Here is a 14935-nt window from a genome sequence, read left to right on the forward strand (position 1 = left end):
ACATGGACAGGACAAATATATTTTGGAATTAAAACTATTTAGTATAACTGGAGTAAAGTATGTGTTATTAATCGTTGTGTATAAATGAGATTTTTGAAAGGGGTCAGTTTAAGAGTTGGCTCAATAGCTTGAGATGTCTGATCCTCGGTGAAATCCTGATTCATTTCTGATTCATTTCTTTCAGTAGTTAGAATATAACAGATGATTGGTATTTAATAGAAGTGATTATTTTATAAACATTAGAGGTCATTCTTTTTTTAGAGGATAAGGTTTAAAGTATTGTGCTAATATTGAGCTCTGACTCATTAATAACTAGGGTTATTATTAATGTGAGTAGAAGCTCTCTAATTTGTCTTTGTATTGTAGTATATCCTTTATGCAACTTTAGAGCTAGTCTGAGTTCTAGCAGAGGTTTCTCTCTGTACTTGTGTATGTCCCACACACTATAATCTTGAATAAGTGGATATTTATCTAGATGTATCATGTTATTGTTTAGTTTAATGTCTGGGTTTAAGTGTAAAGGTTGTAAGAAAGCGAGAGTATGTTAAATTTAGGAATTCTGTCAAATTTTGAAGTATGCTGATCTGATGTTTTAAAAGACTGTGACATTTAAGTTTCTTATGACAATCTAATCTGATAAAAGGAAGGGCTTTAGGGTTAATATTTGTTGATTTGACATGTTCATACCAGATTCTAGTCCAGAATGGAGACCATTCTTGAGTTTTTGGGTTAATTTCTGAAATTTGTATAATTCTACTTGAGCAAATTATGTTGTAATATAACTGGAAATCTGGTAAGCTAATCCCCCCTTTCTCTTTGGGATATACAAGTTTGGTATAACTGATTCTAGTCAACTTTGGATAGCATATAAATTTGGACAATTCAGTATTAATTTTGCGAAAATGATTCTGGGGAACAATCCTATTGGAAGCATTGAACTGATAAAGTAGCTTAGGTCAAATATTTATTTTAATTATTGCTGCTTTAGATAGAACTGAAAGATTCATTTGTCTCCATCTCTGAGTGTCCTGAAAAATATTTGACCATGTTTTTATTAGATTATTTTGCATCATTGATTGAGAATTTTGTACAAAGTTTAATCCTATGTATTTAAATGAGTATTCTACTCTAAAAGCAGAGGCTGGGAAGTAAGTTTCCTTATGATTATTGGAAAGATAAAGGGTTTAGACTGGTTCATTTTGTAGTTTGAAACATTAGAAAACTTTTTAACTGATAAGAGAATTTTATGTAAATCTGTATTTGGGAGTTCAAAGTACATATTCAAGTCATCACCAAAGGCAGATAAAATTACCTTATTTTTCAAAATTGTTAGGATCCAGTGAAAAGTATTCTGAGATAAATATAAAAATAGGGGTTCTGTATGTGACACCTGTGCCCTGGCCCATCAATCAAGCATCCTCAATACTCACCACTAGCACCAGTGTGGGGCGTTTCATATAGGAGGAAAGGATAACAAATACACACAGTAAAGTGCAATTTCCCTTAAGAGCACACGGAGATCACAGTCCGGGGCTGGTCGCTCCCTTGCTCTCCAGGTCCCCAGTAAGATTCCCCACTGGCACAGATATATGGTCCAGATCTCTGCCTAGTGGGCAAGTTAAAACCTCCAGCGCCCTCTCTGTCCAACCAGTGCTTTGTGTCCCTGCCCAAGTAGCTGATACACACACACACACACACTCTTTAAGAAAGAGTTTATATAACCACAGAGACGCTCCTGGGGAAGGCTGGCACAGTTTCTCCAGCTGTGCCCCTTTCCTGCCCAGTCTAAAAGGTAGTACCACTTGCCATCACCCACTAATATTTATCAGCTACTCAAAGGCCCTTAAAAGGGTGTCCAATTATTACTGTGCAATATTATTATCCAATTGGTAGTATAGCCCAGGGCTAAAGCTATTGAAGTGGCTTTGTATAATTTTACCAAAGGCCTGCAAGTACTTTAAAGAGCTTAAATTATCTCTACAAAAACAGCCACAGTTGAAAGGGTTTAAAAATATTTAATAACAAATAGTCAAAACACAAGACAATACTTTTTACTACACATTGCTAGTCAAGAGTTTAGAGATCACAGAGAAATACTTAAAATAATTCAGAAGTACAGTTCTGACATCACAGAAAAACACAATCTAATCTTTCTAGTTTCTAGCTATTTCTAAGAGAAAACACAAGTCTAAGATAAACTTACATATAGAGCAAAGGCAGTGCTGAGTTGGATGGTCAAGACAAAAATGTTTAATGCTGTCTGATTCTCTCTGTTTTTAAAATCACATTCCTGGTTCACATTACATAATTCTTCACACTTCCCTGGGTTCCCAAGCTAATAGAAACTACATTTACATTCTTCATCTCTAGGCAGAAACTAGAGCAATAAAGGACATTTATGCATGCAAATGCTGGCCATTAAATCTGGCCTTAAAACAATAGCAAGAATTCTTTCATCTAGACTGGCCGGAGCCATGTTTAGATCAAAGGGTCACAACATGCTTTACTTGGTCAGTAGAGTGCACTGTTGTTACATTTTCTTTTCAGTTCCACATGTAACCCTATTTTTACCATTTAAGACACAAGCGTGTGGTTTTACATTAATATTTATAGATGACAGAATTATCTCCAAAATTCTATCTGGTTAGGCTGGCAGCCTTCACACTGTATATAAGTTGAAAAAGTAAGGAGATAGGGGGCAACCCTGTCTGGTTCCATTTGAAATATTGATAGGTTTTGAGAATGCTTTATTTACATAGAGAGATGTATAAGAATTTTTATAAAGTATTTTTATCTTATCAATAAACTCTTTTGGAATATTATAATAAGATAAAGTTAGAAAAAAATCTTAAATTAACTTTATCAAATTCTTTACATGCATCCAATACCAAGGCATACTACTGATTCCTGTCATGTTTAAGAAGTTGGATCATGGAATCTAATGTTAAAGTATTATCCCAAGTCTGTCTGTTATTCATAAAATCAGATTGCTCAGGTGCTATAATATTAGGCAAAACTTTTAAGTCTCTCCACTAGCAGTGCTGACATAATTTTCATAGCCACATTAGTCAGAGAAATTGGCCTGTAGTTAAAAGGATTACATTTATTGATGGCTTTTGGAATAAAAATTGTTTTTGAATTATTTAAATACAGGTCCATAATACCATGTTGCCTGATGTAATTGAACATTTTCAGAAAAGTGGCTGGTGGTTTATGGATAAAGGTTCTATAAAAATCTGCCATATATCCATCCGGGTCAGGAGCTTTTCCTAGTTTCAGTTTAGTAATTACTTGCAGTATTTCCTGTTGTGTGAAGGGAACTCTTAAGAAGTGTTTTTTGTATTGTATTAATTTTTGGGAAAGTAAGATGGTTTAGGAATCTTCACAATCTAATTCTGTAATTTGACTATTGGGAGGATTGTACATCTCCGTGTAAATTTTCTGAAAAAGTTTCAATATTTGTAAATCTGTCTTGAATGTTTTGCTTTCATATTGTAATAAGGTTATTCTAGGGACTGCCTGTTTAGTATTTATTATTCATGCTAACGTTTTAGAGGGAGTTTGTGACCATTTGGAATATTTGTCTAAGGATTTAATTTCTTAAAGCGTATAGTGTCGCTGAAGCAAAATATATAGTTCTTTTTGTTGTTTATTAATTTGGAGTTCTGAATTTGGATCTTTGTCTTTTTGAAAAAAATGTTTCCGCCTCTTTTATTTGATCTACTAATTTATCCTCCTTTTCTTTAGTAATTTTTTATAGTAAGAGACCTTTTGAATTAGGACCCCCCCCCCTTATTCTAGCTTTACAGGCAACCTGTTTGACATCATAAGGGCAATTAATACTGAATAAGTCATTCTGAAGATCTTCTAGAATAACAGTTATTTCTTGGATTACATCTCTCTTAAAGAGCAAGTTATTACTTAGAGCCCAGTGTTTTTGATTTTATATTATCAGGCCATTTCAGTCTAATTGTAATTTTTGAATGATTGGAAAATAATCTAAGTTCTGCAAAATATCTAATTTCTCCCTTCGTAAAGACTTCTGAGATTAAAAAAAGGTAAATTCTTGACCAGGATTTATAATATTTTGTATAATATTTGAAGATATTGTTTTGTGGGAAGTTGTCTCCAAATAAAAGAGGATCTAAAAGATTGAAGTCAGATGTTAATTCCGCTAAGGCTAGTGATGCTTGAGAGTTATATGAAGTAGATCTGCTAGCCCTAGCTACAAGCTGGTCTATTACCATATTCCAATCACCCCCCCCCCATATAAAATAGTTAGAGAATCTACTCAGTATATTATAAATTTCAAGAATTAAGTTATGTTGTCCTGTACATGGGCAATAAACATTGAGAAAAAGGATTGTTTTTGGGAGATGAGGATTTTGGGATATGAAGTAATACCATCTACCATTTTTATCTGATTCCTGATTAGTGATTGTTTCCTGAAATGATTGTTTGACTAGGATTGCTATCTTTTCCCTTTATCACTGTTCCATTCTTCTTTCAAGTTTGAGTTTCCTGAAGAAAAACTATATTGGCTTCAGATTTAAATTTATTTATTTTATTTTACATTTATTACCCGGGAAAGTCCATCTGGACATGTGGAGTCCTGGGGAGAAAAGTTCCTCAAAATCATACAGTACAATGCAGCATAGACAGTACAGTGTATAGTTACATCGTAGCATATTAGAAAAAAACATTGAGTTGATATTATTCTAATATAAACAAATAATTAGTTTTAGTTAATTAGGTAAGCAAGGGATTGAGTAAGAAATGTTTCTATAACTGTATGCAACAAAGAAGATCATATAAATAAAATACTTTCTGAGGGGATGTACTTCGTTCATTTTAGGTTTTTTTTAAGTAAGGGAGAATAGAGAAGATGAGATATAAGTAATAGACAGATGGAGTTAGGATATATGCATTAATGCTTTAGGAAAAGTACTAGAGTAGAAGTGAGGGATATGAGGGAGTGGTTGGAGTTTGGAAATGCTTTAGGAAAAGTTCTAGAGTAGACGTGAGGGATGTAAGGGGGTGGTAGGAGTCTAACCTGAGGTATGGCAGGTGCATAGCCAGGAGTTTGTAAGGTGGGTTTTTAGGAGTCTTTTAAACTGTATAGGTGAGGAGGCATTCATGAGTGGGGTAAGTAGAGAGTTCCAGAGTGTGGAGATATAGTAGGAGAATAGCACTTCACCTGCTAAGTATTTTTACTTTGGTGACTTGGAGGAGTAGATTGTTGTTTGAACGAAGGGATCCGGATGCTATGTATAGTTGGATTAGGTTTGTATGGGCTTTGATTTTTTTATGGATGGTGGAGGATTTTGTGGGCTAAGGTTAGTTGATTAAATTGAAATAAGTGTGGGAGCTCTAGCCAGTCCAGTTGCTTGAGGGATTGACAGTGGTGGGATTTGTAGTGGGCACCTGTGGCAAATTTGGAGATTTTGTTATAGCAAGTTTCAAGCTTGGTGAGGTCATTTTTACGGAGGTTTGTTAGGATAGGGGATGCGTATAAAATTGTCGATAGTAGGTGTGTTTTAGCAATTGTACTTTTTGTATTTTTAGTTAGGTATTGTCTATTCCTGTAAAGGAGACAGAATTTTTTGTGTACTTTTTTAATGGTTTGAGCTATGTGGAGGTCAAATTTTAGGTTATTGTCGATAATAACACCTAGAAGTTTGGTATGGGGGGGGTAGGAGTAATTGAGGTTTGGTTCATAGAGAATATATAAAAGTTTGCTGTGGGAGGAGGGTTTCTGGTAGGGTAGAAAAGCATAAGTTTAGTTTTATTGGGATTTAGTAAGAGTTGGGAGTTGGTTAGACATTTCTCAACAGATAGGAAGGTGTCTTGGGTGAGAGCTTGAAGGTCGTTAAGGGATGAGGCAGAGCAAATCAGAGTGGAGTCGTCAGCATATTGAATGATTGTGGCTTGGGGGGGTTGCAGAGTGCAGATGATTGGTAAATAGGGAGAAGAGAAGGGGACCAAGGATGGAGCCTTGGGGGGACCCCTAAGTTAACTGGTAGAATGAGTGAGAGGGATTCTTCCCAGGGGACAGCTTGTTGTTGATTTGTTAAGTAGCTTTGGAACCATGCTATAGCAGTGTTACTGAGGTTGTGGGAGGAGAGAATGTTTGAGTTTGGGGTGGTTGACCATGTCAAATGCTTTTGACAGGTCTAAGAATACTGCTGAGATGATCTGGGAGTTGTTTCTGAGCTGATTTATAGTGTCTGTGTAGGATAGTAGGGCTGTTGTGCTATGGGCAGGGCAAAAGCCATGTTGAGTCCTCCAAAGGCAGACGTCCTGTCTGGTGGACCCCAGCTATAAACAAACTGTACAATAGAAGGAGGAAGCTACTACATGATAGAGCAAAATCCCAGAAAGGGAAGGCATCTCTGATCAGTATTAGCAAAAACTACGGGCACTCATAAAATCGTCTAAGGCCAGCTTTGAGAGAAAAATTGTACAGGACACTAAGGATAATCACAAGGCTTTCTTTAGTTATGTTAGGAACCTGGGTGGGAATTCCCAGATATGCTCAGAATTAGTCCAAAATGACAAAAAATACACCGAACCCACAGACATTGCCAACATCCTAGTTGACAGGTTCAGCGCAAACTTCTCCCCCCCCCCCTCCCCACCAAAAGGGCAAATATCTATCCCAGCAGAATGCTGCCCCCCTGACATCTCAAATGCACAGGTAAGAGCTGCCCTCTCCAAAGCAAAAAACACAGCATCAATGGGACCAAACGGTGTCCCGGGCTGCATCCTACATGAACTCCAAGAAGAGCTAAACCCAAATATAAAACTACTGTTCAATCTCAGCCTTGCTACAGGATATGTACCCAAAGGGGGTGCCTCAACGGATCCTGGAAACTATCGCCCCATAAGCCTGACTAGCTTGGTCTGCAAAGCTATGGAAAGGATCATCATGGACCTCATAAATAAGGATATTGGGGACCTACAGACACTGGATCCTACCCAGTTCGGCTTTTTCAAACCTGGTTGATTTCTTTGAAACAGTCACCAAGGTCATTGACGAGGGGAAGGTGGTCCACACAGCCTACCTGGACCTCGCAAAAGACTTCGATACAATACCCCACTCAGGCATTATAGATAAGCTCCCCAGCTTAAATATAAACCCCTATGTCACTAGATGGGTTGCAACCTGGCTCAAGGACAGAACCCACATGGTTAGAATTGCTGGAACCATGTCAGTCTCCAAATCAGTTACAAGTGGCGTCCCACAAGGCTCAGTCCTGGGACCTCTCTTGTTCGGTATATATTTCTCGGAGGTACAGGCCAACACGGAAGGACTGTGGCTGACCAAGTTCGCAGATGACTGCAAACTGGGCGCCATAATCGACTCTCCAGCCGACACAAGCATCCTCCAAAAGGACCTCATAGAAACAGACAACTGGTGCCAGAGCCATGGCCTCAAGGTAAACGCCAAAAAGTGTATAGTCATCCCCTTTGGCAAAAACAAAGTGCCCACAAATTACCACATAGATGGTAATCCATTAAGTACAGAAGAAGTAATTAGGGACCTGGGGACCCAAGTTGATAGCAATCTCTCATTTGACAACCACATGGCCAAAGTGCTTAGAAAAACATTTTATATAGCCCACCTAATCATGAAGGGATTCACATCTAGATCAGGGGAGGTCATCGTGCCTCTTTACTCATCCCTCATCAGGCCCATAGTTGAGTACAATGCCCCTTTTGGGATGTACCTTACCAGACACCTGTAGCAACTGGAAAGACCCCAAAAGTACCTCACCAAGAGGATCAAAGGGCTCAAACAGATGTCATATGCTGCCCGGTTAAAGAAACCCCAGCTCTACTCAGTGGCATACCGCCTGCTCAGAGGAGAGCTGTGCCTGACATATAAAGCCATGTCCTACCCGGAATTAATGGACATGCTGCACCTCAGAAAATCGAAATCCCATCGAGCTACGCACTCGAGAGACTTGAACCTCGGCACTGAAATAAATAGGACATGCTGGAGGGACAGATTCATAACCCAGAGGCTCCCGTCACTCTGGAATAAAATCTCAGTCCAGGTTAGGCAGAGTCCCTCAATGACTCTCTTCAAGAGGAATCATGATGAGTGGATGGGAGATCGTAGGTTTACCCCGGGTATCACCTCTGTGTCACTGTTAGACAGAGACACAGTATACCTCAAAAAAGGGCATAGCAAAATTAATTTAAAATGGGTGGCGAAAGCCAAACACACTCTGGCTAGGCTTATAAATGCCCTAGGGCAGATAGCCTAGTGTGAACCTATGAACCTATGAGTGTGTGATAGGAGGTTGTGAGTTAATAATCCATGAGTTGTAAGTGAATTATTCTCTCAAGGATTTTAGAAAGGGGGGAGAGGATGGCAGTGGGGTGATAGGTAGTAAGTTCACTGGAGCTGCCGCCTTTGTGCAAGGGTATGATGTGTGATATTTTCCCGACAGTGGGGACATAGGACTCGGTGATGGATCTATGTATCAGTAGGGTTATTGGGTGGCCGATTGCCTCTGATGCTAGTTTTAGATAGTCTGCTGGGAGGTTATCGGCTGCTAAGGTAGTTCATTTTAGTTTATCTAGTAGGTTTTTTTGATGTAATGGGTGGGGACTGGTTTTATTTTGAAGAAGTTGCTGCACTTTTGTGGTTGGATATTGAGGTTTGTTTCGGGGGGGCAGTTATGTTGTTTAGATTGTTTGCTAGAGATTGAATGGATTCTGTAAAATATGTATTGAACTGTGTGGCAAAGCCTTCGCAGCTGTCAGCTGTATTAGGCATAGGTGTGGTATTTCTACCTGGTTGTAACAGGTTGTTTACAGCTGCCCAGAATTTTTGAGGGTTATTTTGATGTTAGATTTGGACGTTGTGGTAGAAGTTAGCTTTGTTGGTTTTAATTAATTTCTTCGCTTTATTTCTGAGTTCCAGGAAAAGTTGTTTATTGGTGTTGGTTTTGTTCTTATGGAACTGTGTAACCAGGCCTTGTCCCTGTCTTTGAGTACTCTAGTTTCTTTAGTTAACCAGGGTGAGTAGAGCAGTGCTTAATGCATATGTAATTTCTTTTTTTCGTAATCTTGTAGGCCTCTCACATTCCAACAATCAATTATCCACATTCTTTTTATCTATTCCATGATGTGTAGAACTTGCATTAATACAGGTAAAAAATGCACATTTTGTAAGTTTAGCTATTAGATTTGTAGCACTAAAAACTTTTTTACAAATTTTTAATAAGTTTTAATGTATTAAACAAGTTGTTTGTTAGTGTGTAGGTTGGAGGGGGAACTTTACATTTGATTGTATTTATTAACTGGAAGCTGAATTTTATTGGTTACTTGTGTTAATGTCAGACATTTAGGCAGTGGGAGTTAGTATGCTCATCTGATGAAGTTACAAGACGAAAATATGGAACAGTGTGTGTATAGCGTTTGTGTTGGTATCGTTCGTGTACTGAATAAGTTTATTTGTTTAGTTGTAGCACTAAACCCTTTCAGAACAACCTCAGTGCCTAACCACCTAAACACATTTTCTGAAAGAGAATGAGGTAAAGGGATAAGGATATATAAGCATCCCCAGATGAATAAACAGATAATGAACCTTAACCCACAACTCAATAAGATCACTGTAACTGTTAAAAAAAAATAAAACTGAAGAAAATGGCATTGGCTGCATCTTTTATGCCCCTGGAGCACTGGCATCAGGGAAGAGGCGACAGCAACCGACGCCGGACCTAGACTTTGGAATTCTGGCCGACTGCAGGTAGCCTGCCAGCAGGATAACCCAAGAGTAATGACTGCAACAGTGAATACACTCGAACATCTACATTTATGGTAGGTACACAACTGTACTTTCTAAGATTAGCCATCCTTCAACTATACAGCACTAACCATCCGGTTCCTAATGTTTAAATAGCGTCAATTGGAGCATATTCTAATTGAAGGGAGTTTAACCTTATTGAAGCAGTTACATCTTTACTTACTTTAGATATTTAACCCTATGAAAAACAGTGTAAACTAATATTAAATTTACAGAATTTAAGACTAGAATAAAACTTACTAGGAAGTATTGAATAGTCAATTTCAGGAATGCAGTTAAATTTCATGTAATGAAATTATACTAGTTTTATAAAAGGGATGATTAATAACCACATAAATAGCCAGGTAATATGATAGTTAGTTAACTAGAAGTCGCAACAAACAAAATAATTGTTCTTATCTTATCTTCATCAACTTAAGAATTTAAATGTCAGGAAATAGTTTATGAAAAGTTTCACCTAAGATAAAATAACTTTTAATAGCTAAATAATATTCATATGCAATATTGTTATAGATGTATATCTCAACCATCTAGTTGTTTTAATAGAATAACCCTATTTCAGCTGAAAAAAGAAAGGTAATTTCCATAGATGGAAGAACCTAGTTTTCAAATTCACATATATATTTCAAACACTTAGCTACAGCGTTATAAACATGTTGTTTAAAACAATGATTACTCCACTTAAACTGATAAACAAACTGAAACAACTAAACTTCATGAGAATAACAAAAGGACATGCACTTAAATTTAAAGAGCGTGTATACGAACATGTTTGCAGTATAAATAAAGGGAAAATCGACAATGCACTGACGAAGCATGTATTATTAAACCCAAATCATACTTTTAGATTCAGGGTTATTGATCAGGCTAATTATGATGAGAGCGGTGTTCCAATATGACTGAAGTTGGATAAGCAGGAATTAATATGGCAGGTTAGGTTAAACGCCTATAATCAGCCAGTTCTAAATGACTTGTGTTCTGTTTACGTCCTGCTGAAACTCAAAAGTCTCAATAGATGAACTTAAACATATTTGGTTAGTACTTTTTTTTATAAAGTGAATATAAATGTAATATATATTTTAATATGCATACAAATTTGGTATATAGAAATTGTTAATAAGTGAGAAATATGGTAAAGGGGGATGTATTATTTTTAACCATATGTCATGTGATTGTTTTCCTTTGATGATTACTTGTCATGTGATTGGTAGGAAGGGTATTTAATTTGGTTTGGTTGTAAAAATGTCTTTGTCTGAAGAAGTTATTTCATTGGAACGAACAAAAGTGCTAACATTATTAAATTATTAAATTTTATTCTTGGATTTTCGGTGCATGTCCTTCTGTTATTTTCGTAAAACAATGATTAGCTGTATAAATCTAAAATTACTGGGATGAAATTTTTACCAAGTAACTAATGTAGTATCATCTAAACCACTTTGTGTTTGAATGCAGAAATAATAACTGGAAAAAAAAACTGTAGCTGTGCGAAGCTAGGCAGAAGTCTTTTAAACTGAGCCACACCAACTATCCAAATTCTCATTTAACCAACACCATTTATAAATTCATTCCAGCTGATACTTGTTAAAGTATTACAAGCAATCAAATAAGTAGATACTAATGAATAACCAGACATTTTAATCATTTAGCATTTATGGCAAAACTTATTTTAAAGTTAGACCACTGCTGCAGAGAACAGATCAAGCGGATTCCCGCATGCTAGATCAAATCAAAGGTATTGTGGTAAAATGGCTGATAAAACCATAAACCACCAAAGATAAATAATTAAAACAGTAAAATGGTGCAGACCTGTAACTTATAATTATAAGTAGGTTGTCAATGCCTGAGAACAGAAAAAGTTTGAGCATAACAAATGACAGTCAATATTCATTTCTGTTTAACAATCCTCATCTTGCTGTTCAGTCTAATGTATCGTTGACTTTAAACAAAGTTAACTAAAGGAAAAATACTGTTTCAAAACTCAGTTAAAGATTTTCAGCAGACATCATTCCCTAGTTACTCCCCTAAGCATTGCTTCTAACTAGCCATAGCGATTCCACTGCACACTAATTTCTTTCCTCTTGTAGAAAAAGATACTGTTCCTTTAAGAAGGGGAAAGGTGAGGTGTAACTCCCAAAATGTGAGTATGCTGGAACTGAGACTGCAGAAAACTTATCCAGTTGTTGTTCTAGACCCAAGGGGTCATTTTCAATCCAGAAAAAACTTTATAAGCTTTATAAAGACAATAGTTTTCAGATTAAAATGTCACCCAATGCTCAGGACTCGAGCCACAGTGAAGGCTTGCAGGAACGGCTTTTACATCTTTACGTGAGTGCGAAGCAAATCTATGATGTTTATGATGAAATTTGAGCACAGTGGGATATTTCATTTGAAATTTTATCTTTTGCTTAATTAAATAAGCACAGTAGGGGGATAATAGTTGCCTTTTCTGCTTGACTTGTAAGGGAAGGTCTTGTGCAAATGTGATTTTGTGACCATTTCAGATCAGGAATTTTTGCGATTTGGCAACTAGCAAAAGCTTTTGAGTGTCTTGAGAGTTCAGAAGCTTAGCGTATACCTGTCTAGGTTTATCTGAGTCTTGGCTTCTACAAAGGGATCAGCGGGCTCTCTCGATGATTACTTCTGATCCTAGCTCATCATTTTTAAACAGGCTTCCAAATATTTGTTTAAGGGTATGAATTAGTTGCATCTGATCATATTTTTTGGGCAGACGTCTTACTAGAATATTGTTACGTCTGCTTCTGACTTCGAAATCTGTTACCTTTTATTGAATTTCAGCAATTACTGTATTCTTCATTTCAAGTTCCGTTTGTAGTTTTTCTATTCTAATTTCATTTGCTTGTGTTTTGGCTTCATTCTGGTCAAGACATGAGATTATTTAGTTTAATGAGTTCCCAAAGCTGGATAACTGATCTGAAAAGTTTTAAATAGCTGTTTGCAGTGGAAGAAGGTCCGATTTTAAGTCATCCATGTTCAATCATATATCGGACTTTGATTTTACATTGGATTTCATATTTTCTTCTTGTTGCTTCGTTATTCTTTGCCTCTTGACAGATGTTTCTTTCTCAGGTGAGGCAGTCAATGATGGCTTAGATTTTGTAATTTGTGTATCCATCCTTTCTGTTTCATTTGACATTGCAAACGAGTGGAGATTTCCTATACTTTCTAAGAAAGAAACAGGCCCAGGATACACGTGCTGCAAAACTCACGATTTATCAGGAGTTAGTCTATTCAGTTTTAATTTGATGATTAAGGATTTTTTTCTTCCAGTTATTATTTTAGATGGAATGTAAAGCCTCAAACTTCTCCTAGTTATATTATAGGTTATTAGTAGTTGGATTGTAGCAGGATTTAAAGCGGTGCCAGGAGCCACGTGGAAAAGGTACCTACTGGATATCCGCTATCTTGGATCTAATCTGAGAAGCTTTTTGCTTCCTTTCATACAAGGGCATTTGGTTTGGTGGTTTCTAATCAAACCATATCCTCCTGGATTTCTAAAGCCATTTTTTTTTGTTTTTCCTTCATGGAAAACAGCTTTCTACTTTAGTTAGGGCTCATTCTACAAGGGCAGTGACCTCTTTTGGAGCTTGCTTCAGGGGATGGATACCAGATTCATCCTTGAAGCTGCCATTTGATTTTCTGTCCACACTTTTACCAAACATTACAAGTTCAATATCATTTCCAGAGCCAAGGCAAGGTTTGCCAGAGCTATGGGCAAGATTTGCCAGAGCTATCTTTGATGGGTTTGTGGAGGGCTCATCTGTGGCTGCCTTTTCCCTCCTCCCACCCTTTCAGTAGCTTTGTTAATCTCCCACATGTTATTAATACTGCAACAGTGATATGGAGGGACATAGTACGACTGTGTAAAATCTAACCATAGCAGTAGATGTCCTTCTTTTCATTGTTGCAATATACAATCCCTTTCTCCTGTTTTCTTCCTTCTGTTGGGAACTGCTGGCCAAGGGGTATTTGACCCTCTCTTCTGGTCCCCCCCCCCCCCAGATGTGCATGCTCTCCTTTCCACTAAGATGGCTGTAGATCTCATGGGCACTTCAGTTCTGAGTATTGAGTTTTCATACATCCCCTTTATGGTCTATGGCTGTGCGGGGAGCATACTTTTGATGTCAGATGCTAGGAGAATGTAAAGGCTTTGGTATACTGGCCGGAAATTGGGCTGTACTTGGCGGGAGATCCCAAATGTTATGAATACTGCAACAGTGCAAAGAAGGACGTCTACTGTTATGGTAAGATTTTACACAACTGTACTTTATTACAAATGTGTTCACATAGGTATACTTTATCTGTTCATTAGTATTTTCAGATTTGTGTGTTTTTAGGTAGATGATAATACACAATATGTCACTGTCCTGTAAATGCACTAGCATCCTGTTGTGCCACACAACGTGTGTTATATGATAGTGCTTTGTTCACAGCTTTCTTCACTCACTGCTACCATGGAGGACATCTGTTGTTAAGGTCAGTCTGCTGTCTTCAGCTTGAATCATCATTTCAGGAACCCCACCTTTCTAAGGTTTATGCCTCTTTCCAGGTCATAGGCCATCAGTGTTGCAAACATTAAATTGCTCTTGTTCTGCTTAGACTGTCATATTCATGCAGAATATTTTTAGTGCTAATTTGTACATTTGGTGTGTTTATTGTTAAAAAATCTTTAGTATGTAATAGAGACTAAGATCTACATAGTTGATTTGTGCTGTTTTAATTTTTATTTGTAAAACCTCCATAGTATCTAAATGAAGAGTAACCTAATTTGCAAATGTTTCCATTTCAGGACTTCAGAACATACTTGTCTGATGGACTTCATTTGTCACAGAAGGGGAATGATTTTTTAGCGTCACATTTGTGGCCACTGCTGGAAAAGAAGGTTTCTGGACTGCCTTTCATCTTGCCCTACTGGGCTGATATAGATCACTTGAATCCTGAAGCAATGCTTAAAGCTTCTTGATAAACAACATTGCCTGCCTGGTGGTATTAGAGGGGTACTAATGTACACATATTTCAGCACTTTATGACAGTCTTTCACATGTAGCACATTTGGCTTGTTGTGCCATTTATTGCATTAATTTGGTGATCACAACT

General features: G+C 37.2%; 1 protein-coding gene across 1 annotated transcript in view; it reads left to right on the forward strand.

Annotated features, from left to right (window-relative positions):
- The window catches only part of IAH1 (isoamyl acetate hydrolyzing esterase 1 (putative)), a 408138-nt gene that overhangs the window by 391738 nt on the left and 1465 nt on the right, over positions 1-14935 (forward strand). Inside the window, exon 6 of the mRNA XM_044079155.1 lies at positions 14628-14935. This exon is cut by the window's right edge and continues 1465 nt beyond it. Coding sequence (XP_043935090.1) covers positions 14628-14801 — 174 coding nt within the window. The 3' untranslated portion in view covers positions 14802-14935. The remainder of the gene's footprint in view (positions 1-14627) is intronic.

This window comes from Protopterus annectens, chromosome 1.part1 (assembly GCF_019279795.1).
Source record: "Protopterus annectens isolate FY-2018-M chromosome 1.part1, PAN1.0, whole genome shotgun sequence".
Lineage (NCBI taxonomy): Eukaryota > Metazoa > Chordata > Ceratodontiformes > Protopteridae > Protopterus > Protopterus annectens.